This window comes from Somniosus microcephalus, chromosome 7, assembly GCF_052327205.1.
Source record: "Somniosus microcephalus isolate GS21.2 chromosome 7, FLI_Smic_1.0, whole genome shotgun sequence".
Taxonomy (NCBI): Eukaryota; Metazoa; Chordata; class Chondrichthyes; order Squaliformes; family Somniosidae; genus Somniosus; species Somniosus microcephalus.
In genome coordinates, this window is record NC_140993.1 from 267,037,538 (window position 1) to 267,064,554 (window position 27,017).

At 44.5% G+C, this 27,017-nt stretch overlaps 1 protein-coding gene across 2 annotated transcripts in view; it reads left to right on the plus strand.

Annotated features, from left to right (window-relative positions):
- Positions 1–27,017, plus strand: part of herpud2 (HERPUD family member 2) — a 58,120-nt gene that overhangs the window by 16,351 nt on the left and 14,752 nt on the right. For both annotated transcript variants that reach the window (XM_085993731.1, XM_085993730.1), the window contains exons 2-5: positions 16,056–16,133; positions 19,432–19,542; positions 20,699–20,859; positions 22,846–22,971. In XM_085993731.1, the coding sequence (XP_085849857.1) occupies positions 16,056–16,133; positions 19,432–19,542; positions 20,699–20,859; positions 22,846–22,971 (476 nt within the window). The remainder of the gene's footprint in view (positions 1–16,055; positions 16,134–19,431; positions 19,543–20,698; positions 20,860–22,845; positions 22,972–27,017) is intronic.

The window sequence follows — 27,017 nt, forward strand, 5'->3', positions numbered from 1 at the left end:
TGACGGAGACTGGGAGACTGGAAGTAGAGTCCTTACAGGAAGCGGGGTGGGAAGAAGTGTAATCAAGGTAGCTGTGGGAGTCGGTGGGCTTGTATCTTTCGCTATTCTTGGTTTTTTCCCCCCCCCCCCTTGTCCTTCTCTCGTTTTCTTTGTCCTGTGATATTCCTCGTGACAGTGACTTTAATAAATGGATTGTCAACATAACAAATTTACTTGTGGTTAATGAGGAGCAGTATAACAATTGGATTTATAGAAAGGCCCTAATATGTGTGTGTGGGTGGTGGGGGGGAATTCCTTCACCCTCCCCTTCACATGTCTCCCTTTTTCCTGAAAATCTCTTCTACCAATTGGCAGAAATATTGGTCTAAATTTCTGCAGTGTAACCCTGAGGTGATAATTGACATTCAAATTGCAGTAACAGTCTTCATGATTGCTTAAATAAATTTCTATTCTTATCGTAAATTGACTTTCAGGACTGCACTTTATATTGGCCCAGAAATTCGAGTCGAGGGCTTCCCGCGGGTGCAAGCCTCTGACCTGCACTTACCTAGCGTGCCGGCCGTTGAGCTGTGGGCCCACGTGGGATTCCGATCCTGGGCCGCCTCCAACTGCCGGCGCGCAGTGCTTGCGTATCCCAGGGGCACAGTTGGTTCGATGCCCCAAAACATCACTAAATCTTCAAATAAATTTTAAAAAAAATCACATTTTTTAAATAAACTATAAATTACATGAAAACTATTTTAAACAATAATTTAAATTTTTGAGAAAAATAATTTTATTTTCTAACGGGGCTAAAAATAAATTTACCTTTCTTTAAAGTATTTAAAAATAATAAACCTGTGGAAAAAATGTTTTAATTTTAATTAATTCACCATTACCTTGTAAAAAGCAGGCCTTGCAACTGCTTTTTACATGTCTAACTTCTGGAGAGTTACCTTCCCGGGAAAACCTGCAAAGAAATCTTAAGTTCGATGCGCACGCACAGCCTCTCCTGCGCACGTGTTCGAACTCTGAACCCCTTCGTTCAGGGGAACGGAAGTGCCGGTTTCCCGCGCATGCGCAGTGCATGCAGGAAACCGGCACTTCCATTGGGCCTACATGTGAGTACCCGTGCGTACTCACCCGTGGAGACCCGAAGTTCTGGGCCATTAAGTGTTCCCATTCATTTTTTTTTTACACCTATGACTTTCTTGACACAAATTGACTTTTTTTGAAAATTATAATTGCCTTTCATATCGAAGGGCCATGCCTTTATTTCTGCCCCTACCAATGTCACTTCACACCCACCCATTAGGCGTCACGGACAGCAGCCCAGGATGACTAGTTTTAATACTGCCCTTCTTTCCCGAGGGGAAGTAGCTGGTCTCTTTGTGACATCAGCAGCAACTTGCATTTATATCGCACCTTTAATGTAGTAAAACGTCCTAAGTCACTTCACAGGAGCATTCTGCGCCACATAAGCAGATACTAGGGCAGGAGACCAAATGCTTGGTCAGAGAGGTAGGATTAAGAAGCGCTTTAAAGGAGGAGAGAGAGGCTGAGAGGTTTAGGGAGGGAATTCCAGCGCTTCAGGCATCTCCTCGTGATGAGACGGTGCACATGGATAACTCGCTGCAAACAGTATGATTTCCTGTGCAGACCAAAAGTTTGTTTTTCACGTTGTAGTTCAGTGTTTGAAATTGTGCCCTGCTAGAAAGATGGCAGTATACCTGGCAACAAGCCAGCGGCAGAGTCTCTGTGCCTGTGTTGCATTGTCACATGGCTTGCTGCAATATGATACAATACACAACAAGCTTAACATGTGGTTTATTTCTAACAAACTGTCTCTCTACATGTGTAACCTGCAGTTTGTACATTGAGTTTGGCTCTCATTGGACCAGTAGTTTTACTGTCTGCAAGTGATGTCTCATATCTTCGGTTGGTGATCTTAATTTTGCACCTTGCTTTAGTTTCCACAAATCAATTGGACATTTTTCCTTTAATTTTTTTTGAAACAGTGTGTACTTTTGTTTGATTCTATCAAACAAAAAAATAATTGAGGTTCTAACATAGAATTTATTAGTTTTGCACCAACTTTAACTGGATGTCTTTAGGTTTGAAAACAGCTGATATCTCATTCAAAGAATACTGAAGACCCTTATTGAATCCTCTGACTTGGGGGTCTTGTGGCTGGGCTTTGATTAGTAACATTGCTTGCCACTTAAAAAAATTTCAAACCATTTCTAGGCTTTGGACAATAAAGATTGTGCTATTTGAATTGAGAAAGAGATGAAGCTTTGCTCGTTGTGTTGCACTGCTTTCTACTAAAGTGTGTTTTGCAATCTCCATTTGTTTTATAATGTACTTTATTAATTCAAGGATATGAAAATCTATGCCTAACATATCAAAGGAAAGTCTGCACACACTTTGTCAACTGTCATTAATGTGACATAGGTGTAATTACAATGTGACAAGTCAACATAGGCAGTTTCCAATATAAATCTGGACATAATGGAAATATAAAAGTCTGTGCAGAATATATGACTTTAAAAGTGCAACTGAATTATGTCTGTGTGCCCTGATCCAATTATCCCCCAGTCTCTACCTCTGCTTCACCTGAACACTGCACTTGGTTTTGACGAGTACATTGTCTCAGGAGATTGACTAGTATATTAAAAACGAGCGCTCTTGCTCTTGAGCAAGCTTCTTGGTCTGCTGGCTTTGAGATCAACAATGATTGAGCCATGGATCGTGATTGGTTTTCATCAGGAAGGTTTACAGCAAATGCTGCTAATAAAGATAGATTTGTATAAAACTTAATTAAGTTACCAGGATGCCACTATATTTAGAAGAAAGAGTTGCATTTATGTAGCATCTTTTACATCCTCAGGACATCCTAAAGCACTTCACAGCCAATGAATTACTTTTGAAGTGTAGTCACTGTCATGCAGGAAAATGCAGTAGCCAATTTGCGCACAGCAAGATCCTGTAGATTACAATGTGATAAATGACCAGATAATCTGTTTGTGATGGCCGTTGAGGAATAACTTTTGGTCAGGACACGAGAGCGCCCCTGCTATTCTTTAAATAGTGCCATGGGATCCTTTATGTCCACCTGAACAGGCAGACTTGGATTAACGTGTCATCCAAAACACTGCACCCGTGGTACTGAAGTGTTACCTTAGATTATGTGCTCAAGTCCTGGACGAGGGCTTGAGCCCACGCCCTTCTGACTCTGAGGTGAGCGTGCTGCCAATAAGTGCTTTTATGGGATTTTCTCAGCCCTGGAAGTCTGTTGCGATTTCCAGTTAGTTTGTAGATCTCTCAAAGTTGTATTGGTGGACATGGTTTGTCAGGGTTTCCCACTTTCATTGCCCAATGATCCTCTTCCATTCTGACATCACAGCAGCAGAAGGTGTGTGGCATCCTGGATACAGTAGCAAGCTCAGAGGGAGTTTGGTGAGAGGGAGAGGTTGTAATTAGTGGTTGAGGTCATTTGAAATAGTTTAAATATTTTGATATAAAGTGGCAAATGGAAAGCACAATTGGAAATGGAAAGCACAACCGGAAAATATATTACTGGCCTTGGTTAGTACTCCTGACAGGTGATCAAAGACTGGGGGAGACAGCTCTTTCTCTTGGGAACATGAGCAAGCACAGATCTTTAGTTCCAGCTACATGACGTTTTTTAAAATTCATACATGGGATGTGGGCATCGCTGGCAAGGCTAGCATTTATTGCCCATCCCTAGTTGCCCTTGAGAAGGTGGTGGTGAGCCACCGCCTTGAACCGCTGCAGTCCCTGTGGTGAGGGTACTCCCACAGTGCTGTTAGGGAGGGAGTTCCAGGATTTTGACCCAGCGACGATGAACGATAGGCGATATACTTCCAAGTCAGGATGATGTGTGACTTGGAGGGGAACTTGGAGGTGGTGGTGTTCCCATGCGCCTGCTGCCCTTATCCTTCTAGCTGGTAGAGGTCGCGGGTTTGGGAGGTGCTGCGGAAGAAGCCTTGGTGAGTTACTGCAGTGCATCTTGTCGATGGTACACACTGCAGCCACGGTACGCCGGTAGTGGAGGGAGTGAATGTTTAAGGTGGTGGGTGGGGTGCCAATCAAGCAGGCTGCTTTATCCTAGATGCTGTTGAGCTTCTTGAGGGTTGTTGGAGCTGCACTCATCCAGGCAAGTGGAGAGTATTCCATCACACTCCTTACTTGTGCCTTGTAGATGATGGAAAGGCTTTTGGGAATCAAGAGGTGAGACACTCGCTGCAGAATACCTAGCCTCTGACCTGCTCTTGTTACCACAGTATTTATGTGGCTGGTCCAGTTAAGTTTCTGGTCAATGGTGATCCCCAGGATGTTGATGGTGGTGGATTCAGCGATGGCAATGCCATTGATTGTCATGGGGCAGTGGTTAGACTCTCGCTTGTTGGAGATAGTTATTGGCTGGCACTTCTGTGGCGCGAATGTTACCTGCCACTGATCAGCCCAAGCTTGAATGTCGTCCAGGTCTTGTTGCATGTGGGCATGGACTGCTTCATTATCTGAGGAGTTGTGAATGGCACTGAACACTATGCAGTCATCAGCGAACATCCCCATTTCTGACCTTATGTTGGAGGAAGGTCATTGATGAAGCAGCTGAAGGTGGTTGGGCCTAGGACACTGCCCTGAGGAACTCCTGCAGCAATGTCCTGGGGCTGTGATGATTGACCTTCAACGACCACAACCATCTTCCTTTGTGCTAGGTATGACTCTAGCCAGTGGAGAGTTTTCCCCCTGATTCCCATTGACTTCAATTTACTGGGGCTCCTTGATGACATACTTGATCAAATGCTGCCTTGATGTCAAGGGCAGTCACTCTCACCTGCCCCTTCCTTCTCAAAGAAAAGCAAGAAAAAAGAACAATATGAGTTGCCCTGTCGGTGGAGTTAGTAGCAAACTCCACAGTGTGACTGGAAGGGCAACTTCCAGGCAGGAGAGCATTTGTGGATAGTATATGCATTTTGCCAAAAGAAAACCATCTAGCAATGCTTACAACTGTTGCCGATAGTAACTATTAACCAGATCACATGAGGTCATGTAGACTTATTTAAAAGGGAACATCTACCTATTTTTCTGACAGAGGGAGAGAAGCAATGAGAGAGAGAGACACACACACACTCTCATAGGCACAGGAGGTATCTGAGAAGCATAGAGAGAAAATGAGCTATGGAGAAAGAGGAAGACAGACTAATGCAGGGAGTGGGAGACGAGCAAACACAGTTACAGGAAGAGACTATTTTCTTTAACTTTGCTCCACGTGCAATGCCATGGGAGATGAACTAGTTTTTTATAATCTACTCTGGCCACAGAATCTCCATGAAATGGACTGATGTTGGGAGGACTCGTAAAAATCAACATTTCATTGTGCAGTACACACGTCTGCTGCATATATGACTAATAAAATTGAATTGAATTGAATTGAATTATTTCTATCTAAGCTTGCAGTAATGATGTCACAATCATTAATTCTGCGGTGTGAATGACACTGACACAGTGCACTGGGGATAGGCAATTGGTTGCTGCCAGTACAAAAATGGACTGATAGTGAGTACATCGCCACAGAGAAATTACAGCTACCCTTTAAAAAGGAGCAGATTCAAAGGCTGTAATTGAACCTCCATGTTCGGGTGATGATTATGACTTTCTTCAGCTTTCATTTTTTTTTCTAAATGTTGCTTTATTCCTTTGAGTATCGCAGAGAAAAAAAATTAAAACTTGATTCTTTAGTTGTGATGCTACCGAGGTTGGTGTGTGTAGTGAAAGCTGCATTAATTGAGAGTATGTGGAAAGTTGGTTAAGTCAGATAGTTACGGTCTAGTCGTGGGATGTTGCTACGCAGAAATAGGCCATTCGGCATATCATGTCTGTGCCAGAGTTTTGCTCCACATGAACCACCTAGTCTAATCCCACTCTCCTACTTGCTCCGCAACCCTCTTAATTCTCTTTTTAAAAATTGTGCCATTCTGTGCCTAATACAGTTGACACAGGCACCACAGTATTTCACTTGACTGTGTTCAAGGCACCTTCAATCTAATCTGACAGGCTTAGATGAAGAGGGTGGGAGGAGGCTCGTATGGAGCTGGAATAGACAAGTTGGGCAAAATGGCCTGTTTCTGTGCTGTACATTCTACGTAATCCACTCTTAAAACCTGCTACAGAGTACCAGAGCTGAGAGATCTATTGCTTCTGCTCTAACTCTGAGCTGATCTGATCTAATTCAATCTTGTTTGCTCATATAAGTTATTACAGAAAAATATAACCAATATAAAAATTACAGCTATCCTTTTTTAAAAAAAAAAAAAAGAAAATCAAGACTCTACTTGACTCCCCAAGTTCAGGTGATGGTTATAAAATGTATTAGAAATTACTTGGAAGTAAAGCAAAAAATAACTAACGGGGATCAATAAAGATGAGACCAGTCAAAGTAAAGTGCTTAATTTCTCATTGTTTAAAGTTATTAACCCTGTACTAAAATATATCGTTGCAGTAATTAAGCTGCTCCTGCTATTCTAGTAGCCTTGCAGCTATTCTGTTTTATACATTTCATAAATTACAAAGTTAAAATATAATTTTAGCACAGTTCTCCAAGTCCTCCTTTAATGCCTACTAAACTATTATGTACACAGGTTGCACATCAGATCAGCGCCTTGTATAAGGTAAACAAGTGAAGGGTGCGAGTGTATTTGGATGGCTGTGACATAAGGGCCTTATTTCCCGTGTCTCTGGAGTGTATTCTGTTTTCTTTAAATGCATGCAGCATATGATTTGGTATTTAATGGGTTGTTTTTCTAGTTGCTTTCAAGTGTCCTTTATATCTGCATGTACTGTTGTGGCTGTGACATAATGCGAAGGCAGGTGACATGATAGAATCACAGAATGGTTACAGCACTGAAGGAGGCCATTCGGCCCATCGAGCCCATGCCAGCTCTCAGCAAGAGCACTCCAGCTACTCAAATTTTTTTCCTTCAGGTACTTATCCAATTCCCTTTTGAAAGCTATGACTGAATCTGCCTTCACCACCCTCTCAGGCAAGTGCATTCCAGATCCTAACCACTCACTGCATAAAAAAAGTTTCTCCTCATGTTGCCTTTGATTCTTTTGCCAATCACCTTAAATCTCTGTCCTCTGGTTCTCGACCCATCCGCCAATGGGAACAGTTTCTCTCTATCTACTCTGTCTAGACCCCTCATGATTTTGAACACCTCTGTCAAATCTCCTCTCAATCTTCTCTGCTCCAAGAGAACAACCACAGCTTCTCTAAGCTATCCACGTAACTGAAGTCCCTCATCCCTGGAACCATTCTTGTAAATCTTTTCTGCACCCTCTCTAAGGCCTTCGCATCCTTCCTAAAGTGCGGTGCCCAGAATTGGACACAATACTCCAATTGAGACCGAACCAGTGTTTTATAAAGTTCGTCATAACTCCCTTGCTTTTGTACTCTGTGCCTCTATTTATGAAGCCCAGGATTCCATATGCTTTTTAATCGTTTTCTCAACCTGCCCTGCCACCTTCAATGATTTGTGCACATATACCCCCAGCTCTCTCTGTTCCTACACCCCCTTTAGAATTGTACCCTTTAGTTTATATTGCCTCTCCTCGTTCTTCCTACCAAAATGTATCACTTTGCACTTTTCTGCGTTAAATTTCACCTGCTACATGTCCACCCATTCCACCAACCTGTCTGTCCTCTTGAAGTCTATCACTATCCTACTCACTGTTCACTATACTTCCAAGTTCTGTGGCTACTGCAAATTTTGAAATTGTGCCCTTGCTGGGTTTATCCTTGCAACCTTTTTTGAGCTTTGATTAGTTTCCCCCTCCCCTGCAGCAGTTTGAATGTGGAGCAGAGCGAGGGGAAAGTGGAATTGTTTAGCGGTAGGCTTCATGGGCAGTTTTGATTTGGGGCTTTTTTGCAGCATCTCATTTGCATAATCTTCAATCCAGTCGGCAGCCTTGCCCTTCTTGGCAATGTGCTGCATCCCAGCAGTTGCTCACGGGAAGCAGAGACCGTTTCGAGTACACCACCGCTCTACAAGATGCATGTATTCCATAAGAAGCTCTGCTTTATAGCTTAACCACCCCAGAGTTCAGATTGGCTTTGGGTCCAGTGATGTGAAGTTGCTGCAGTTTTGTTTCCCAGGCAGGGCTGACCCTTAATTACACCTCCTAAATAACCACTCCCAGGAATCTTTTGAATGCTGTTGATGGCTCCCCAGGTTGACAGATCTTTGGTATAACATAGAACAGTGGTGTTTACTGATAATTTTGCAATGTCCACTTGGGTTGGAGGGGGTCTTTAAATACTTGGCTACAATGCATGCAGGCACTTGAATGCATTGCATGTACCAAGTGTGTACCACACTGAAATGACTAAGACCTTCAAGTAGCACACCCAGCTTAAATCTTCCAAGTAGTAAATACTGATGTTTGCACGTAGTGCTTGCATCAATATAAACACTGCGTGAGGGATGTTTAAAGTTCCACTTGCTTACCTGCCATATCGGTAGAGCACAAAAATAAAACTCACCTGCTCCCAAAGCTACAGGTACCTTGAGCTTGAATTAAGGGTGGGGAGAGAGGAGTGCAGGTGAACAGCCATGGTCTTGCACTCAATACAACGTTGGAGAAGAATTCCAAATGGCCACGGTACTTTATTTTTTTCACCGATAATTGGAAGTGTGGTAACAATTTTTCCATCATTTTGCATTTAGCATTAATGCACTGTTTTACTCTCTGGCCACATGTAAAGCTCTCAACATCAAAGACCAGCTATTTGTTCTAAAGTAGCAACCATAAAGAAGGTCTTTTTAGGCATTGAGCTATGACACTGCCCTATTTTGCTTGTATTTAGAATAATTTAGTATGCTTTAATCTAATTGTTCCATGTGAAGTACAGTTTCTTTTTAGAACATTGGCCCTGAATTTGCAGTTGGCATGAGTGCGAAATTGTCAGCGTTTACCGTCATATACCGCCTTTGAAACTGACTGCAAGTTCGGAATCCCGAACTTGCGATCTGTCAAGTTACGAATACAGAGGATTCGCTGCGTCTTTCACCTCCTGATAGAAATCAGGGTGCTGGCGAAAAGTTGGGCTAATTGCCCACCTACTCCAAAGTAATTGCGCCTTCAATTTTTAAGTCTTGTGCAAGCAGGCGCAGGAAGCCTGTTGCACAGTGTACGGGGACCAGCAGAAAGAACTTCATTCCCAATAAAAACCTAACACCCATCACTATTAATAGGAACCTTCGATTTTATATTGTACATAGCCCTGTTAGGCTGTGTATCCTGCAAGAAAATGGTTTACAATCAGCCAGTGCAAGTTTAGAACAATCATTGTAGATTGCCATTTTTGTTTTCATTTAAATCATGAGAACGGCAGTATTTTTGGATGTCCTGAACATGTCACCAGAGATGGTATGTGTAGTGTTGAAATTACTGAGGAAATTGACCTCGATGTTTTGTAGAATATACGCCACCAAGGACAGTGACTGTCTCGCTAAGCACAGACATACCAGCTACAAGCGGCATTAAAGCTGGCGAGACCCGAATGAATAGCTTATAGGCTAAGGATCAGGAAGTAAAAGAACCACCGCCCCACATGATCTCGGGTTCACATACTGTGTGGAACTCTGCAGTGTTGTCAAGGAAGTTCTCACGGGGGATCGCACGAGGCTGTGTGGATTTACTTGCGATGTTGGTGACGTACTCCTTTGTCGCCGACCGCAAATTCAGGCCCAATAGCTCCCAACAGTACAATTGTTTCTTTAAGAATGCAGACATAAATGTAATTGGGAACGTGTCTGTAAGCTTTTTGTAAACCTGCCACAGGAAAAATGCTTTAAGCAAAATTCTTGCTACTTAATGTATATCCATGGCAATAGGCAGTCGATACATTAGTATCATCAAATTGCAAACTACAGTATTTAGCTGATGAGCAACTAAATTTGCAACTACAGTCAGTGATTTTTATTTTCCCCTGCCTCTGGTACAAGAAACTTTGGTTTATCTGGAGGTTAACTGTCCGGAATGCTCGATCCACCGGCAAAAATCAGGAGTCGTTTTGTTGCTTTTTTTTTTCACCAGTCAGGCTCTGCAAGGTCTCGCTGAAGCTGTTGCTAAGCTACAGAGACGCTTGCAAGGTACGGCCGACTGTTTAGAAGCTGTTGTTAAGCAACAGGGTTTGTTGCCAGATACGGAGCTCAAAATCTCCGTATGTTTCAACATTAGTGCTGGTTTGTCCGGCAGTTTTGGGACGGCAACAGCTCGGTCCCGTCGGTGCCGGATAGCACAAAGTTTCCTGTACTGTCACCTGCCTTTCAGGAGGTGGTCTGATTTGTACACTGCAAAGTTGTGCACTTTCCGTGCTTCTTAGTGTGGTTCAGGTGAATCACCCTGCAGTGGAGGAAAGGTAACCTTGAAAGCCTTTATTTCCTCTTGCACTGGAGTGTGGTGCTGCATTTAACAAGCTCCACCATAGGATGTATGTACTCTGAGTGCCCATGTAACTTTGCATTCCCTGTCCTGCAACATCATATTGCTATGACCTAATCAAGAGAACAGTTGTACTAAAGAGAGGTTAAAAATATAAAACTTTGTAGGACGTCAGAGGGAGTTGAAAGAATTAATTTTAAATTTAACAAGCTTTAGCTGGACTAGATGTTGGGGGAAAATTGGTTCATTTGTTATCTTTTTCTTATAATGTGGGACCTGCCTTAAAAGGAACCCCTAGAATTGAAAGGCAGGTTCTGATCTTGGTGTTAGTTGAGTGAGCACACACATGTACACATACATATAAGAACATAAAAAATAGCAGCAGGAGTCGGCCATTTGGACCTTCGCGCCTGCTCCGCCATTCAATGAGATCATGGCTGATCTTCTACCTCATCTCCACTTTCCTGCACTACCCCCCCTATCCCTCGATTCCCTTAATATCCAAAAATCTATCGATCTCTGTCTTGAATATACTCAACGACTGAGCCTCCACAGCCCTCTGGGGTGGAGAATTCCAAAGATTCACCACCCTCTGAGTGAAAAAATTTCTCCTCATCTCAGTCCTAAATGGCCGACCCCTTATTCTGAGACTGTGACCCCTGGTTCTAGACTCCCCAGCCAGGGGAAACATCCTCCCTGCATCTACCCTGTCAAGCCCTGTAATAATTTTATACGTTTCAATGAGATCACCTCTCATTCTTCTAAACTCTAAGGAATATAGGCCTACTCTACTCAACCTCTCCTTATAGGACAATCCCCCCATCCCAGGAATCAGTCTGGTGAACCTTCGTTGCACTCCCTCTATGGCAAGTATATCCTTCCTTCGGTAAGGAGACCAAATCTGTACACAATACTCCAGGTGTGGTCTCACCAGGGCCCTATATAATTGCAGTAAGACATCTTTACTCTTGTCCTCAAATCCTCTTGTAATAAAGGCCAATATACCATTGGCTTTCCTAATTGCTTGCTGTACCTGCATGTTAACTTTCAGTGATTTGTGTACAAGGACACCCAGGTCCCTCTGAACACCAGCATTTCCCAATCTCTCTCCATTTAAAAAATATGCTTTTCTATTTTTCTGACCAAAGTGGATAACTTCACATTTCTCCACATTATATTCCATTTGCCATGTTCTTGCCCACTTGCTTAGTCTGTCTATATCCCCTTGAAGCCTCTTTGCATCCTCCTCACAACTTACATTCCCACCGAGCTTTGTATCATCAGGAAACTTGGATATATTACATTTGGTCCCCTCATCCAAATCATTGATGTAGCTTCTGAATAGCTGAGGCCCAAGCACTGATCCTCGCGGTACCCCACTAGTTACAGCTTGTCAACCCAAAAATGACCCGTTTATTCCTACTGTTTTCTGTCCGTTAACTAATCCTCAATCTATGCCAGTATATTGCCCCCAATCCCATGAGCTCTAATTTTGTTTAATAACCTCTTGTGTGGCACATTATTGAATGCCTTCTGAAAATCCAAATACACCACATCCACTGGTTCCACCTTAGCTATTCTGCTAGTTACAACCTCAAAAATCTCTAACAGATTTGTCAAACACGATTTCCCTTTCATAAATCCGTGTTGACTCTGCCCAGTCGTATTATTTTTGAAGTGCCCTGTTACCATGTCCTTAATAATAAACTATGTAGTTTGCTTTGTTTAGATTTAAGACACTAGTTTCGAATTTAACTAAATCACTTTCAAACTCGATATAAAATTCTATCATATTATGGTCACTCTTCCCTTAAGGCCCCTTTACTACAAGGTTATTAATTAACCCTTTCTCACTGCACAATACCAGATCTAAAATAGCCTGTTCCTCAACATACTGATCTAGAAAACTTTCTTGTATATAGTCCATGAATTCGTCCTCCACACTATTACTGCAAATTTGGTTTGCCCAGTCTATATGTAGATTAAAGTTCCCCATGATTTCTGTATTACAGTTGTTACATGCACCTCTAATTTCCTGATTTATACTCTGCCCTACACTTCAACTACTGTTTGGGGGCCTATAAACAACAACTACTGCACCAATGTTTTCTGCCCCTTGCTGTTTCTTAGCTCCACCCAAACTGATTCTACTTCTTGATTTTCGGAGCTAAGATCCTTTCTCTCTACTGTCTTTATCCCATCCTTTATTATCAGGGCTACCCCTCCTCCTTTTCCATTTTGCCTTTCTCTTCTAAAAGTTAAGTATCCTGGAATATTTAGTTCCCAACCTTGGCCACTTTGCAACCACGTCTCTGTAATGGCTATTAGATCAAACCTATTAATTTCTATCTGCCTTATTAATTCATCTATTTTGTTGTGAATGCTTCACACATTCAGATATAGTGCCTTTAGCTTTGACTTATTTCTATTTTTCCCTGATGCCACCTTAGTCACTGATGCCCCATTACCTTTGTTACTCTCTCTGTCCCTTCCTGACCCACTCTGCTTATTTTTACCCAAAGCTCTACTCTGCTCTAGAGCCTCGACATTTCTCTCGCTTCTTTTAAATTTACTCTTTTCCTGAATCCTCCCACCCCACCCCCTTCATTAGTTTAAAGTCCTATCTACTGCCCCAGTTATTCGGATCACCAGGACTCTGGTTCCAGCCCTGGCTTAGGTGGAGCCCGTCCCAACGGAACAGCTCCTCCTTTCCCCCGTACTGATGCCAGTGCCCCATGAACTGAAACCCCTTCCTCCTACCCCACTCTTTGAGCCACACATTTAAACCTCGAATCTGTTTGTCCCTATGCCAATTTGCGTGTGGCTCAAGTAACAATCCAGAAATTATTACCTTTTGAGGTTCTGCTTAATTTGGATCTTAGCTCCTCAAACTCTCTCAGCAGAACCTCATTCCTAGTTCTACCTATGTTGTTGGTTCCTACATGGACCATGACAACTGGATCCTCCCCCTCCCACTCCAAGTTCTTCTCCAGCTGCGAGGAGATATCTTTAACCCTGGCACCAGGCAGGCAACACCTTCGGAACTCCCGGTCGCGGCTGCAGGGAACAGTACCTATTCCCCATGACTATGCTGTTGCCTACCACTACCGCATTCCTTTTTACTGCCCCACTTGAATGGCCTCCTGTACTGTGGTGCCGTGGTCAGTTTGCCCATCCTCCCTGCAGTCCTTATTCTCATCCATACAGGCAGCAAGTACCTCGTACCTGTTGGACAAGGTCAAAGGCTGAGACTCCTCCATCACTACATCCTGGGTCCTTATACCTCCTGACTCGCAGTCACACCCTCCTGACCCTGACCCTTGACTATTTCTGAAGTACTGCTTAACCTAAGGGGTGTGACTGCCTCCTGGAACAAAGTGTCCAGGTAACTCTCTCCTTCCCTGATTCATCGCAATGTCTGCAGCTCGGACTCCAGCCCAACAACTTCGAGCCGAAGTTACTCGAGCTGCAGACACTTACAACAGATGTGGTTGTTCGGGATATCATTGGTCTCCACCAACTCCCACAGGCTGCAGTTACGACACACCACCTGCCCTGCCATCTCTATCTCTAACCTTATTTTATTCATATAATTAGTTACAGTATTTATTCAAACGCTTTATTTTTACTGTTAATTTTTAGTTTTAATTTGTTAATTTAGTTTGTTGTTAATTCAATAAAGTTAAAGTAGTTAATACTTTCCCAGTTCTGAATTTAATCCACTTGCCTAACCTAGAGAGCAAAAGAGCTGTAATACTCACCAACCAATCACCTACCTGCTGTCTTGTGATGTCACTCCTTGTGTTTTTTAAAGTCTCTGCTCAGCTCTCTAAGCCGCCACTCCCGCTGCCGCCGCTCCCACTCAGCTCCGCGCTGTGTCCTGGGCCTTCTCCGGTGCTCCCTTTAAGCCGCCGCTCCCACTCGGGTCCGCGCTGTGTCCTGGGCCTTTTCCAGTGCTCCCTTTAAGCCGCCGCTCCCGCTCGGGTCCGTGCTGTGTCCTGGGCCTCCTCCGGTGCTCCCTTTAAGCCGCCGCTCCCACTCGGGTCCGCGCTGTGTCCTGGGCCTTTTCCAGTGCTCCCTTTAAGCCGCCGCTCCTGCTCGGGTCCGCGCTGTGTTCTGGGCCTTCTCTGGTGCTCCCTTTAAGCCGCCGCTCCCACTCAGCTCCGCGCTGTGTTCGGGGCCTTCTCCGGTGCTCCCTTTAAGCCGCCGCTCCCGCTCGGGTCCGCGCTGTGTCCTGGGCCTTCTCCGGTGCTCCCTTTAAGCCGCCGCTCCCACTCAGGTCCGCGCTGTGTTCTGGGCCTTCTCTGGTGCTCCCTTTAAGCCGCTGCTCCCACTCGGGTCCGCGCTGTGTCCTGGGCCTTCTCCAGTGCTCCCTTTAAGCCGCCGCTCCCACTCAGGTCCGCGCTGTGTTCTGGGCCTTCTCTGGTGCTCCCTTTAAGCCGCTGCTCCCACTCGGGTCCGCGCTGTGTTCTGGGCCTTCTCCGGTGCTCCCTTTAAGCCGCTGCTCCCACTCGGGTCCGCGCTGTGTTCTGGGCCTTCTCCGGTGCTCCCTTTACGCCGCCGCTCCCACTCGGGTCCGCGCTGTGTCCTGGGCCTTCTCCGGTGCTCCCTTTAAGCCGCGGGAAATATTTGAAATGATTCACTCTCCACAAGTGTTACTTTCATTGTTGCCCATCCTTTTGATTGGTGTAGTTTGCTTGCAGTTGGTTTTCCACTTACGTTGGCAGTCACGGGGATGGAAGCATAAACCTGCTTGAGGTGCGTGTCGGGGTGGGGAGTGGGTGAGGAGAGAACGATACAAAAGGTGTATCCATGCTGCTTGTACAACCCTCACTTTGGATATAGTATAGTACCATATCGGATTCCTATAAATTTCCATCAGGTTTTCATAATCTGATCTGTTTCTCCTTTCACCAGGCACAAGGGGTGGAATCTTGTACTCAGGAAAGGAGTAGACTTAATTCGCAGACACACTGAATGCATGGGCTATGTTCCATTGGTGTTTTATTTCCAGCTTAACTCATGACTTTCTCATCTTAGGGTAGTAGGTCTTTCTGATATCAAGCTTAGAGACCAGAAATTATTGTTCCTTCTAAAGGAAACCAATGCAGGTGTTAAAAGTAGATGATTTTGCACATGTCAGTTTGGCTCTGTTGGGAGCGCTCTTTCCTGAGTCAGAAAGTCACGTGTTCAAGCCCCACTCCAGAACAAAATATTGATATTTTAGTGCATTACTGAGGCGATGCTGCATTGTCTGACTTTTGGATGAGACGTTAAACCGAGGCCTCGTCTGCCTGTTCAGACGAATGTAAAGGATCCCCTGTCATTATTCAAAGAGAAGGCGAGTCCTCTTGGTGTCCTGGCCAACATTTATCTCTCAACCAACTGGCGACTTAACTTAGTTGCTGTTTGTGGGAGCTTGCTGTGCACAAATTGGCTGCTACATTACATCAGTGACTGCACTTCAAAAAGTATTTCATTGTCTGAAGCCGTTTGGGGTGTTCTGAGGATGGGAAAACCTTCTATAAATGCAAGTTCTTCCTTTTTACAATTTGTGAAGCGACTGCCTGCAAATAAATTCACCTTTTCTGTTCCCTCCACAGTCCACCAAGGATCAGAGGCTTGTGTACTCGGGCAAACTTCTCCCTGACCACTTGCAGCTGAAGGACATTTTCAGAAAGGTAATTTAAATCCTCTTCCTCTTGGTGCTCTTGGATTTGGTTAATATGAAGTGAATCTGGGTTAATAGACGGTGACCAAATTGAAATAAAACGGGGTTCAGAGTCCATCTTGGCTTCTGTGCAGTTTTAAATGTGTTGCAGCACCAGCTCTCCGAATGGCTGCAATTTATTTTTTAATTGAGATTGCATATTATGATGACCAAAATGCCTGTCGTACAGTATTCACAGGTACATACAAGGGAGGTGGATAGACACTTGTGCACATTTGGGCAGTATTCTGCAAGGATGGGAATGGTGTAAACTTATGGCAGTTGAGCTGGAGAAGGGGGCATGTTTACTGGGTCCCAGCTCCCGGGTGGGGTGGCGGGGCTCTTGTATTATAGCGGAAGGGGGTAGGTTTGTATTGTTGCTGGGTAATGACGCTCACTTCCCACCCAACATATTTGAGCACTCGGACAAGCATCAACAACTACAGGTAGGGTATAACAGAGCTAGGTGCAAAGTAAAACTCCCTCAACTTTGCTCCAACCGTAAAAGATTACCTGCTGCTTCACTCGTCTGAATATTTCCTGTACAAACCATGCCTGTATGTGAGATTGACAGAGTACTATTTCAGAGGTCTAGATCTCCTGATTCTTGCAACTCCTACACAAAGCTAGTATCATGTGCAGTCTGAGGATGTAGCAAAATGATTGGTCATCTTTGAAGTTGTCATTGATCAGGAGTCTCTGTACATTGGAATAAAGCTGTTCTTCCTATGCTTATTTAAGATACTTACAGTTTATACTTCCCTCCTGTACCAGTTCCCCCTCAAACACCTTGACTGACCAATTAGCTATTGTGTTCAAATGATGGCCTTAGGTGCTGCCTTTTTCCAATATTTATTTACATTAAAATCCATTTGTCATTCCTTAGCCTTTTATTAACTCATGTACAGAAAACTTTCGATTAACCGGCACCTAAATAACCGGAAATGTCGGTTAACCGACAAAATTCAGGAGTAGGTTCAGGTAAGTTTTATTACTTGCCTTCCTCCATGTGTTGCTGTGCAAGGGTGTGGCTGCAGCTGTTGCTAAGCTACAGACACGCTTGCAACTTGTGGCCATTGTTTTGAACCTGTTGCTAAGCAACAGGGTTTGTTGCTTTATACGGAGCTCTCTGCTCCGTATCTTTTACTATAGCTTTCGGTTATCCGGAATTTTTGATGAACCGGCACCACGTCGGTCCCGTCCGTGCCGGATTTTAAAAAAAGTTTCCTGTATTCCTTTGAATGCTGGGAACCTCCTTTTAAACTTGTTACAAAGCCACGCGGTATATCCTCTTCATGTAATTTATGCAGGAAACCTTGAGCTGGACCCTTGTGAAACTCCACTCGTCACAACGTCCCAAGAGGTCTTCTCCATTTATCACCCCGCTTTACCTCCTGTCTGTCTGCCTGAATCCAAATTCAGCAATCGTGGTCTCTCTCCATGCTGTGTAATCCAATTCCTGCTGCTCATGGGTGTAGTCACAAGGGAGCCTTAGTCATAAATTCCATTGTCAAGGTTCATGAAGGCTGCCTCACCATCTGTTCAAGGAATACAAGTCTTTTAATTCCATGGTTAATAGCCTTTGAATTAGACTCAACACATTGTGCCACCAAAATGGGATTTGATACTGATGCATGTTCAACCTGCCCTTCACTCTGTATTGGTATCCGAGAGTAGTCGAGGTGGAACGTCTTTTATACCCAATGTGAGGTTTGAGATTAGCCGGGTGGCATTTGTAATAAGCCCAATAGCATGTTTGAAATTCCTCTGCGCTATTTTATTACGTTTGTTAACTAGTTCACTTTAAATTAGTTAATTGAGTTAAACTAGTGCGCAGCAGGATTTCATACCTATTTGTTACAGGTACGGCTGAATAATTTCAGTGCTGCAGTGAGTTCTGCATTTGTGCTCTTAAATGTCTGTGCAAACACTAAAATCTTTAAAAAAAAATAAAAAAAATATGGATTTGATCTTTTAAATCAAGACTATCCCGAGCTGCTGGTTTGCAGAATGCTTTTACTCTTGCACTGTACAGGCGGGGAATAATTGACACCTATGTTCGCAGCTTTCTCGGACAGCAGAAAATGGAATGGTGTAAACTTGGATCTGTGGTGAGATTGTGATTAAAATGTAGAGATTGTGATCTGAGAAGTGGCACTGGAACCAAACAAATGAGAGATTGGATAAAATAAATCTAGGCGATGGTCAGAATAATGGAGAAACCTGCTAGATGGGCCAAATGTCTGGCTCCATTCTGAATTTAATTTCATTTGTTGAGATGTGGGCAATGTTGGAAAGATTGCGTTTATTGCCCATCTCTCGTTGCCCTGAGACAGTGGTGATGATGAGCCTTCTTGAGCTGCTGCAGTCCTTGTAGCGACAGTGCGCTCATGATGGAGTTAGGTAGGGAATTCCAGAGTACCAGCCCAGCAATGAAGAAGGAACAGCATTCTATGTGCAATTGGTGTGCAATTTGGAGGGGCGGTTGGAGCTGAAGGTGTCCCCAGGCATTGCTGCTCCTCCTCTGGGGGTGGGGGGAGGTGGATTAGGTGGGGGCTGCTGCCGAATTAATTTGGCAAGTTTTCTTGCTTCCCCCCCCCCCCCCCCCCCCCTCCCGCCAGCCCCCTTGCACCACGTTATTATCCAGCAGGGCAGACCTCTGGAAAGTATCTGCCAAGCTGTTTGCAGGTGAGAAATTGCTGACGTGCTTAGCCTCTTTCCCCCCACCCCCACCCCTTTTGATGGTGCAGTTAAGTTTGGGAGTCACTTTGTAGGACAGGTTTGAAACTGCTTCCTATCCTTCAGTACAGTGTGCTCGTAGAACAGCGTGCTGCACATTCAAAGACCCTTATGGTATCATCCTATTGGATATAGTTGCATGTTAAAACTGTTCTACTTCCCTACAGAGCTATGAACCAATATCGCTCATTCTGCATTGATACATGGTTTGAAAGGCACTTTTATGTGAAGTGCTTACAGACCAATACTTCCTTGGGGTTGGTTCAATTTTATATTTTGACTTTTTAAAAAACTAAACGGCTTGTATGGAATTGATCTCTCTTCCCAACACCTTGTATCTGATGTGTAAAGTGAACAAAGACAGTAAATTAGATTATAATTGAAAAATCTGCATCTTTAGCTGTAACGTTGCTTAGTTGCTGTAGCACTCAACTTTGTCTGAAATTTGATGGCTAAAATGAGCTCCTAATTAATTGTTTTTGCTCCCTTCACTCTTTCTTCCCCCCCCTCCACCGACATTTGCAATCCAGCAAGATGAGTATCACATGGTTCACCTAGTCTGCTCTACAAGGACTCCTCCAGGATCACCCAAACCCAGTTACAGGAACAATGGAACTGCAGCAACCAGCAGTGGCACGACGGTAATGTTCTTTCATTTCCAAGTAGCTGCAGCCGTCATTGTAATCATCGTCGATCGGTGCTGCTTCCCTCTCGGCTCGTGACCCTCCTGAGCTGAGTTGAGCTTTTAGTTTTGGCAGTGGAACTATGGGTTACCATGGTTCCAAGAAGCAAATAAATATCCTTTAAAATTACTATTTCAGATGTATCATAATAAGTCACAGATGCTGATACAAATATTTTAAAAACTGGGCGTCTTAACAATTATGTTTGTATATGTGTACATTTTCAGATTATTTCACTGCTTTTAGGACAAGTTCTTCAAGCTTTCTTATAATTTCTTTTACAAGCATTGCCATGTTTCAAGTATGTGTTTGAAAACATCAATAAACGTGTCTTATTGTGCTGTGATTCTGTCCATTCATTGAGGTAAAATGTATTTAGTTTAGACCCAGAGACTTTACCTAAAGGGACATTTACGTTTGGCGCTTCTGAGAGAGCATTATCCATGCACTGGCTCCCCATGTTTATCACTATAACCTGCAAGATGGTGGAGCCGTGTTTTTGCGAGTTTATGAATCTGACATCAGGATAGGCGAGGAATGTAAACGCAGAGAGTAGACACACTGTCGTCGCTCTCCTGCAATCCAACCTATAGAAGCACCAGATGTCGAAGCCCTTGGACATCGTTGGAGAACCAGCATCGCTCATTCTGCGTTGATGCATGGTTTGAATATTGACCCTGACTGACACTTGCATCTTGGGTCCTTTCACCTGTCAAAGATTGACAATTGGCTTTTCTCTTCCAGAACATTTTGTCAATCTTGTATATGTCATTGGTTTTCTTGTTTGGGGCAAGGGAATGTTGTAGGCTGGGACTCTGACATGTTTGCCAGTTACAACGTGGTCAGTGTTGGTCATGAAGCAAATGTATAGTCCAGACTGTTATTTTTGGCTGAAGGATGAAATATGATTGTGGAATAAAAAACAGAAAATTCTAGGAAGTACTCGGCAGGTTGAAGCAGCATCTGTGTAGTGAGAAACCGTTATCATTCCAGGTCGATTACCTTTCTTTCATGGGATGGGTCCATTACAGTAGACAGGATAATTCCTGTGGGTTTTTTAAAGTTTTTAGTCACTTAATAAAAATATTTACAATGAACTTTAACCTCTCTTCAGAGTTCTGAAAATTCAAGTACCACAACATCCTCGTCATCTCCGAGCCAAGAAACCATTATTGGATCCACAGGTTCCAATTCAACTGGTATGAGGCATCGTAACTTTTCTCAGGTTCCTTTAAACCATGCGCAGAGCCATGGATTCCAACATGTAATGCAAGGGTAAGGAGATTCAGTTTAAAATACTGGCGTTTTTTTTCCAAGTTGTCCTTGGGATGCGCGTGATTTTGGCAAGGCCCATACCTACTTGACCTTCGAAGGTGGTGGTGGGCCGCCTTGAACCGCTGCAGTACCTGAAATGATTGCACACTCACAGTGGTGTTATGGAGGGAATTCCAGGATTTTGACCCAGCGATGATTGAGTAGCAGTAGGTGTCCAAGTCAGGATGATTGTGACTTGAAGGTGATGTCTCCAGCTCAACCAGACTGTGCTCAACCAGACTGTTCACCACCTCGGCTCCTGTTGGAGCTTCTAACCCCATACCCTCTCCATCTCAAAAGCATTGCCCGACTTCTGCCCGTATGCCGCTGTAACCCTCATACTTGCCTGTCACCTCCACCTTCCACAAACCAGCCCATCTAAAACACTGCTGTCCCGACCTTCTCTTACACAGTCACCCTGTCTTCGCTGACCTACATTGGCTCCTGGTTCCCCCAATGCCTGAAATTTAAAATTCTCATCTTGTGTTTAAATCTTTCAGCGGCCTCCTGTCTCTAGAAATTTCCTCCACCACTATAGCCCTCCCCCGAGATCTCCGTTTATCTGCACCGGCCTCTTTTCCGCGCCCCCCCGCCCCCCCCCCCCCCCAAATTGGTGGCTTTGCTTCAGCTGCCTAGGTCCCACTCTCTGGAATTCCTTCCCTAAACCCATCCTCCTCTTTGCCTACCTTTTCTTGTTTTAGACCCTCCTTAAAACCCACTTCTTTGAGCACATTTGTGGTCATTCATCCTAATCCCTCCTTTGGCTTGGTGTCTATTTTCGTTAAGCCTGTGTGAAGTTTTTCTGTGTTAAAGGTGCTATATAATTGCAAGTTGTTGATATTCCTTTGACCTTGGTGGTAAAGGTTGCAGAGTTGGGTAGTGCTATTAAAATAACCTTAAGTGAGTTGCGGTAATGCATCCTGCAAGCAGTGCATACTGCAACCACAGTGTGCCTGTCATGGAGGCGATGTATATTGAGTCTAGTAGTAGCAGGGCCATCAATCAAGCGGACTCCTTAGTCATGGAAAGACATTTACAGCACAGGAGGTGGTCATTTGGCCTTGGATTTGGTCTTGGAGAGTGTCGTTGCATCTGCACCATCCAAGCAAGTGTAACACTCTTGGCTTGAGACTTGTACACATCGCAGAGTACCTGGTCTCTGCCCATCTCTCGCAGCCATAGTGTTGCTATGGCTGATCTAGTTACACTTCCGGTCATTGGTGACCCCTCCCCAGGATTTTGATGGTGGGGGACTTGGTGATGGTGCCATTTCCTGTTGAAGATGGCAGTTGCCTGGCACTTGTCCGCCCAAGCCTGGACCTTGTCCAGGTCCTGCTGTAGGCTGGCATGGGCTGCTTCATTATCCGAGCAATTGTGAATGGTACGACTCCAACCACTCTAAGGCTTTCCCTTTCACCCCCATTGGCCTCCGTTTTGCTAGGGCTCCTTGGTGCCGTACTTGGTTGAATACTGCCTCGATATCTAGGGCAGCTCTCCTTTGGCATTCACATGTCTGGATCAAGGCTGTGACCAAGATTTGGAGCTAGATGGTTCTGGCGGAAGCCAAACTGAGCTGGATCTGAGTGTAGGCGAAACTCAAACACTCTTAAAAGAAAGACACGAGGTGCTACCTGTGAGCTGGTTACTGCATCGCCTTGGGTTGGGTCTAGAGTTAAAATTTGTGAACGTGGTGTACAATGTAGGTTATTAAAATCTCTGTTTTCGAGTAGAATGCTATGTTGACAGAGTGAAATCTGAAGTGAGGTTGTCCAGTGTGCGGTCGATAATGCAACCACTCTGTATCGGAGTGGCAGAATGCCACTGGTATCCAGCCCTATTTAGATCTCTGACTTGCTCAGTTTTAGGAGGCAGTATTGATTGTAAAGCGTGTTTTTGGTCTTTTTTTCCCCCCTCCTCCGCTAAACTGTGGTGTCTGTTTCCTTTTAGACATGGAGTTGGCCAGGTTCCTATGCAGCCGGGGATTCCAGGTGGCTTTCCAGTGTATTCCATGTACAATCCACAGCATGTCCTATGGTGGCAGCAGATGTATGCCCGCCAGTACTACATGCAGTGGTAAGTATTCTGTTACTCCGACCCGAGAAACTGTATTACTCCATTCTGAATGATGTATAGAAAAGAATTAGTTTAATATAGCCAGGAAAATGATATTGCACCACACACTCAGAAACACAGAAGATAGGAGCCATTCGGCCCCTCGAGCCTGCTCTGCCATTCAATGCGATCATGGCTGATCATCCACATTCAGTACCCTGTCCCTGCTTTCTCCCCATATCCCTTGATCCCTTTAGCCTTAAGAAATATATCTAACTCCTTCTTGAATATATTTAATGAATTGGCCTCTACTGCCTTCTGTGGCAGAGAATTCCACAGGTTCACCACTCTCTGGGTGAAGAAATTCCTCCTCATCTCAGTCCTAAATGGCTTACCCCTTCTCCTTAGACTGTGACCCCTGGTTCTGGACTCCCCGACCATCGGGAATTTACCTGTCATTTCCCAGCTCCTATTTTTACTTTGTGCAAGCACAGTTCTTGGGTAGGAGGAAAGCAATAAAACAGGTTGCTGCATTTTAGACCTCTGATCCCGTTTACAGGACTGATGCGGTGGCATTATATTCACCATACTTCATAAACCTGCAACTTTACCTAGCAGTCACTGTTCTGAGTTCCGCAGCGAAGGCAGTTTTACTTTAAAGTTCATAGTTAGTATATGCAGTTCAATTTGGTTAGCTAATTTTTGTTTCACTTTTTTTCTTTTAGCATAAATTAAACTGCTTTCTAATCCTCACAAAAAAACAGGACTTAAAAGGTTCTCCTAGGGAAGCCTTCGTTCCTGATCAGCTCTGATTTGCATTTTAAAATCAGTTTAGTGTAATTTTTTTTTTATCCTGTTCATGTAGGTAAGCCATTCTAAATACTTTGTAAATGTAATATAGCAGTTATGTGTTAATGAAGACATGGGACGGTTTACACTATTGTCACCACCTTCTTCCTTACCGCACTTGTACTGTGCTGCAGGTAAAGGAAGAAAAGTAAACCTGAAATAGTCAGAGTTATACAGCACAGAAAGAGGCCCTTCGGCCCATCGTGTCCGCGCCGGCCATCAAGCCCCGTCTATTCTAATCCCATTTTCCAGCACTTGGTCCGTAGCCTTGTATGCTATGGCGTTTCAAGTGCTCATCTAAATGCTTCTTGAATGTTGAGGGTTCCTGCCTCTACCACCCTTTCAGGCAGTGAGTTCCAGATTCCAACCACCCTCTGGGTGAAAAAGTTTTTCCTCAAATCCCCTCTAAACCTCCTGTCCCTTACCTTGAAACTATGCCCCCTGGTTATTGACCCCTCTACTAAGGGGAAAAGTTCCTTTCTATCTACCCTATCTATGCCCCTCATAATTTTGTACACCTCAATCAGGTCCCCCCTCAGCCTTCTCTGCTCCAAGGAAAACAACCCCAGCCTGTCCAGTCTCTCTTCATAGCTGAAGCGCTCCAGCCCAGGTAACATCCTGGTGAATCTCCCCTGCACCCTCTCCAATGCAATCATATCCTTCCTATAGTGTGGCGACCAGAACTGCACACAGTACTCCAGCTGTGGCTTAACTAGCGTTTTGTACAGCTCCATCATAACCTCCCTGCTCTTGCCTTCATTAGCCGAGGCATAGAATGTAAGTATCCCATATGCCTTTTTAATCACCTTATCTACCTGTCCTGCTGCCTTCAGAGATCTATGTACATGCACACCAAGGTCCCTCTGATCCTCTGTCCTTCCTAGGGTCCTACCATTCATTGTGTATTCCCTTGCCTGGTTAGTCCTCCCAAAATGCATCACCTCTCACTGTTCAGGGTTAAATTCCATTTACCACTGTCCTGCCCATCTAACCATCCCGTCTATATCGCCCTGTAGCCTGAGACTTCCCTCCTCGCTATTTACTACTCCACCAATTTTCGTGTCCTCTGCAAACTTACTGATCGTACCTCCTACATTCATATAGAAAACATAGAAACATAGAAGATAGGAGCAGGAGTAGGCCATTCGGCCCCTCGAGCCTGTTCCGCCATTTAATGAGATCATGGCTGATCATCCAAATTCAGTACCCTGTCCCTGCCTTCTCCCCATATCCCTTGATCCCTTTAGCCTTAAGAAATATATCTAACTCCTTCTTGAATATATTTAATAAGTTGGCCTCAACTGCCTTCTGTGGTAGAGAATTCCACAGGTTCACCACTCTCTGGGTGAAGAAATTCCTCCTCATCTCAGTCCTAAATGGCTTACCCCTTATCTTTAGCCTGTGACCCCTGGTTCTGGACTCCCCCACCATCGGGAACATCCTTCCTGCAACTAGTCTGTCTAGTCCTGTTAGATCCACTCTCATTCTTCTAAACTCTAGCGAATATAAGCTTAACCGACCCAATCTCTCCTCATACGTCATTCCTGCCATCCCAGGTATCAGTCTGGTGAATCTTCGCTGCGCTCCCTCCATGGCAAGAACATCCTTCCTCAGATAAGGCGACCAAATCTGCACACAATACTCAAGGTGTGGTCTCACCAAGGCCCTGTACAACTGTAGCAAGACATCCTTGTTCCTGTACTCGAATCCTCTCGCTATGAAGGCCAACATACCATTTGCCGCCTTAACCGCCTGCTGCACCTGCATGCTTACCTTCAGCGACTGGTGCACAAGGACACCCAGGTCTCGTTGCACTTCCCCTTTTCCCAATCTATTGCCGTTCAGATAATCTGCCTTCCTGTTTTTGCCACCAAAAGTGGATAACCTCGCATTTATCCACATTATACTGCATCTGCCATGCATCTGCTCAATCACCCAACCTGTCCAAATCATACTGGAGTCTCTCTGCATCCTCCTCACAGCACACACGCCCACCCATCTGCAAACTTGGAGATATTACATCTAGTTCCCTCGTCTAGATCATTAATATATATTGTGAATAGCTGGGGTCCGACACTAAATCATTAATGTACACTACAAACAGCAAAGGACCCAGTACTGATCCCTGCGGTACACCACTGGACACAGGCTTCCAGTCACAAAAACAACCTTCGACCATCACCCTCTGCCTCCTGCCACTAAGCCAATTTTGGATCCAATGTGCCAAATTGCCCTGGATCCCATGGGCTCTTACCTTCTTGACCAGTCTCCCATGTGGGACTTTGTCAAAAGCCTTACTGAAGTCCCTGTAGACTACATCAACTGCACTACCCTCATCCACACACCTAGTCACCCCCTTGAAAAATTCAATCAAATTGGTCAGACATGCTGACTATCCCTGATTAATCCCTGCCTCTCCAAGTGGAGACTAATTCTGTCCCTCAGAATTTTTTCCAATAATTTCCCTACCACTGATGTTAGGCTCGCTGGCCTGTAATTCCCTGGTTTATCCCTACTACCCTTCTTGAACAATGGTACTACATTAGCTGTTCTCCAGTCCTCTGGCACCTCCCCTGTGGCCAGAGAGGTTCTGAAAATGTGTGTCCCTGCAATCTCCTCCCTTGCCTCACACAGCAGCCTGGGATACATCCTGTCAGGGCCTGGGGATTTATCCACTTTTAAGCCCGCTAAAACCGCTGGTACCTCCTCCCTCTCAGTACTAATAATACAGTAAGCGATGTTCTGAGTGTTGCTGTATTATGGAGAAATCCAGTTATAAGAGCACTTTCTTTCACCACTGGGTAATACCGGAGCTGCTTTTGCTGGAGGCTGTTCTGCATGAAATTGATGTGAAATTGTATTCTGCACTGTAACTTTTTCCGTTGAAATTTTGGCTAGTGTGCAGTGGGCCAAGCTGTGATTTGACCTCCTTGAGGTCCAAGTGTGGATCCAGCCAATAAAATAAGAACATAAGAAATAGGAGCGGGGCTCGGCCATTCGGCCCCTTGAGCCTGCTTTGCCATTCAGTCAGATCATGGCTGATCTTCGACCTCGACTCTATTTTCCCGCCCGATCCCCGTATCCCTTGATTCCCCTGGAGTCCAAAAAAAATCTCTCTCTCTCTCTCTCTCTCAGCCTCGAATATACTTAATGATACAGCATCAGCAGCCCTGCTACTCTGTGTGTAGACCGAAGGGGCTGTATGTGACATTAGATTG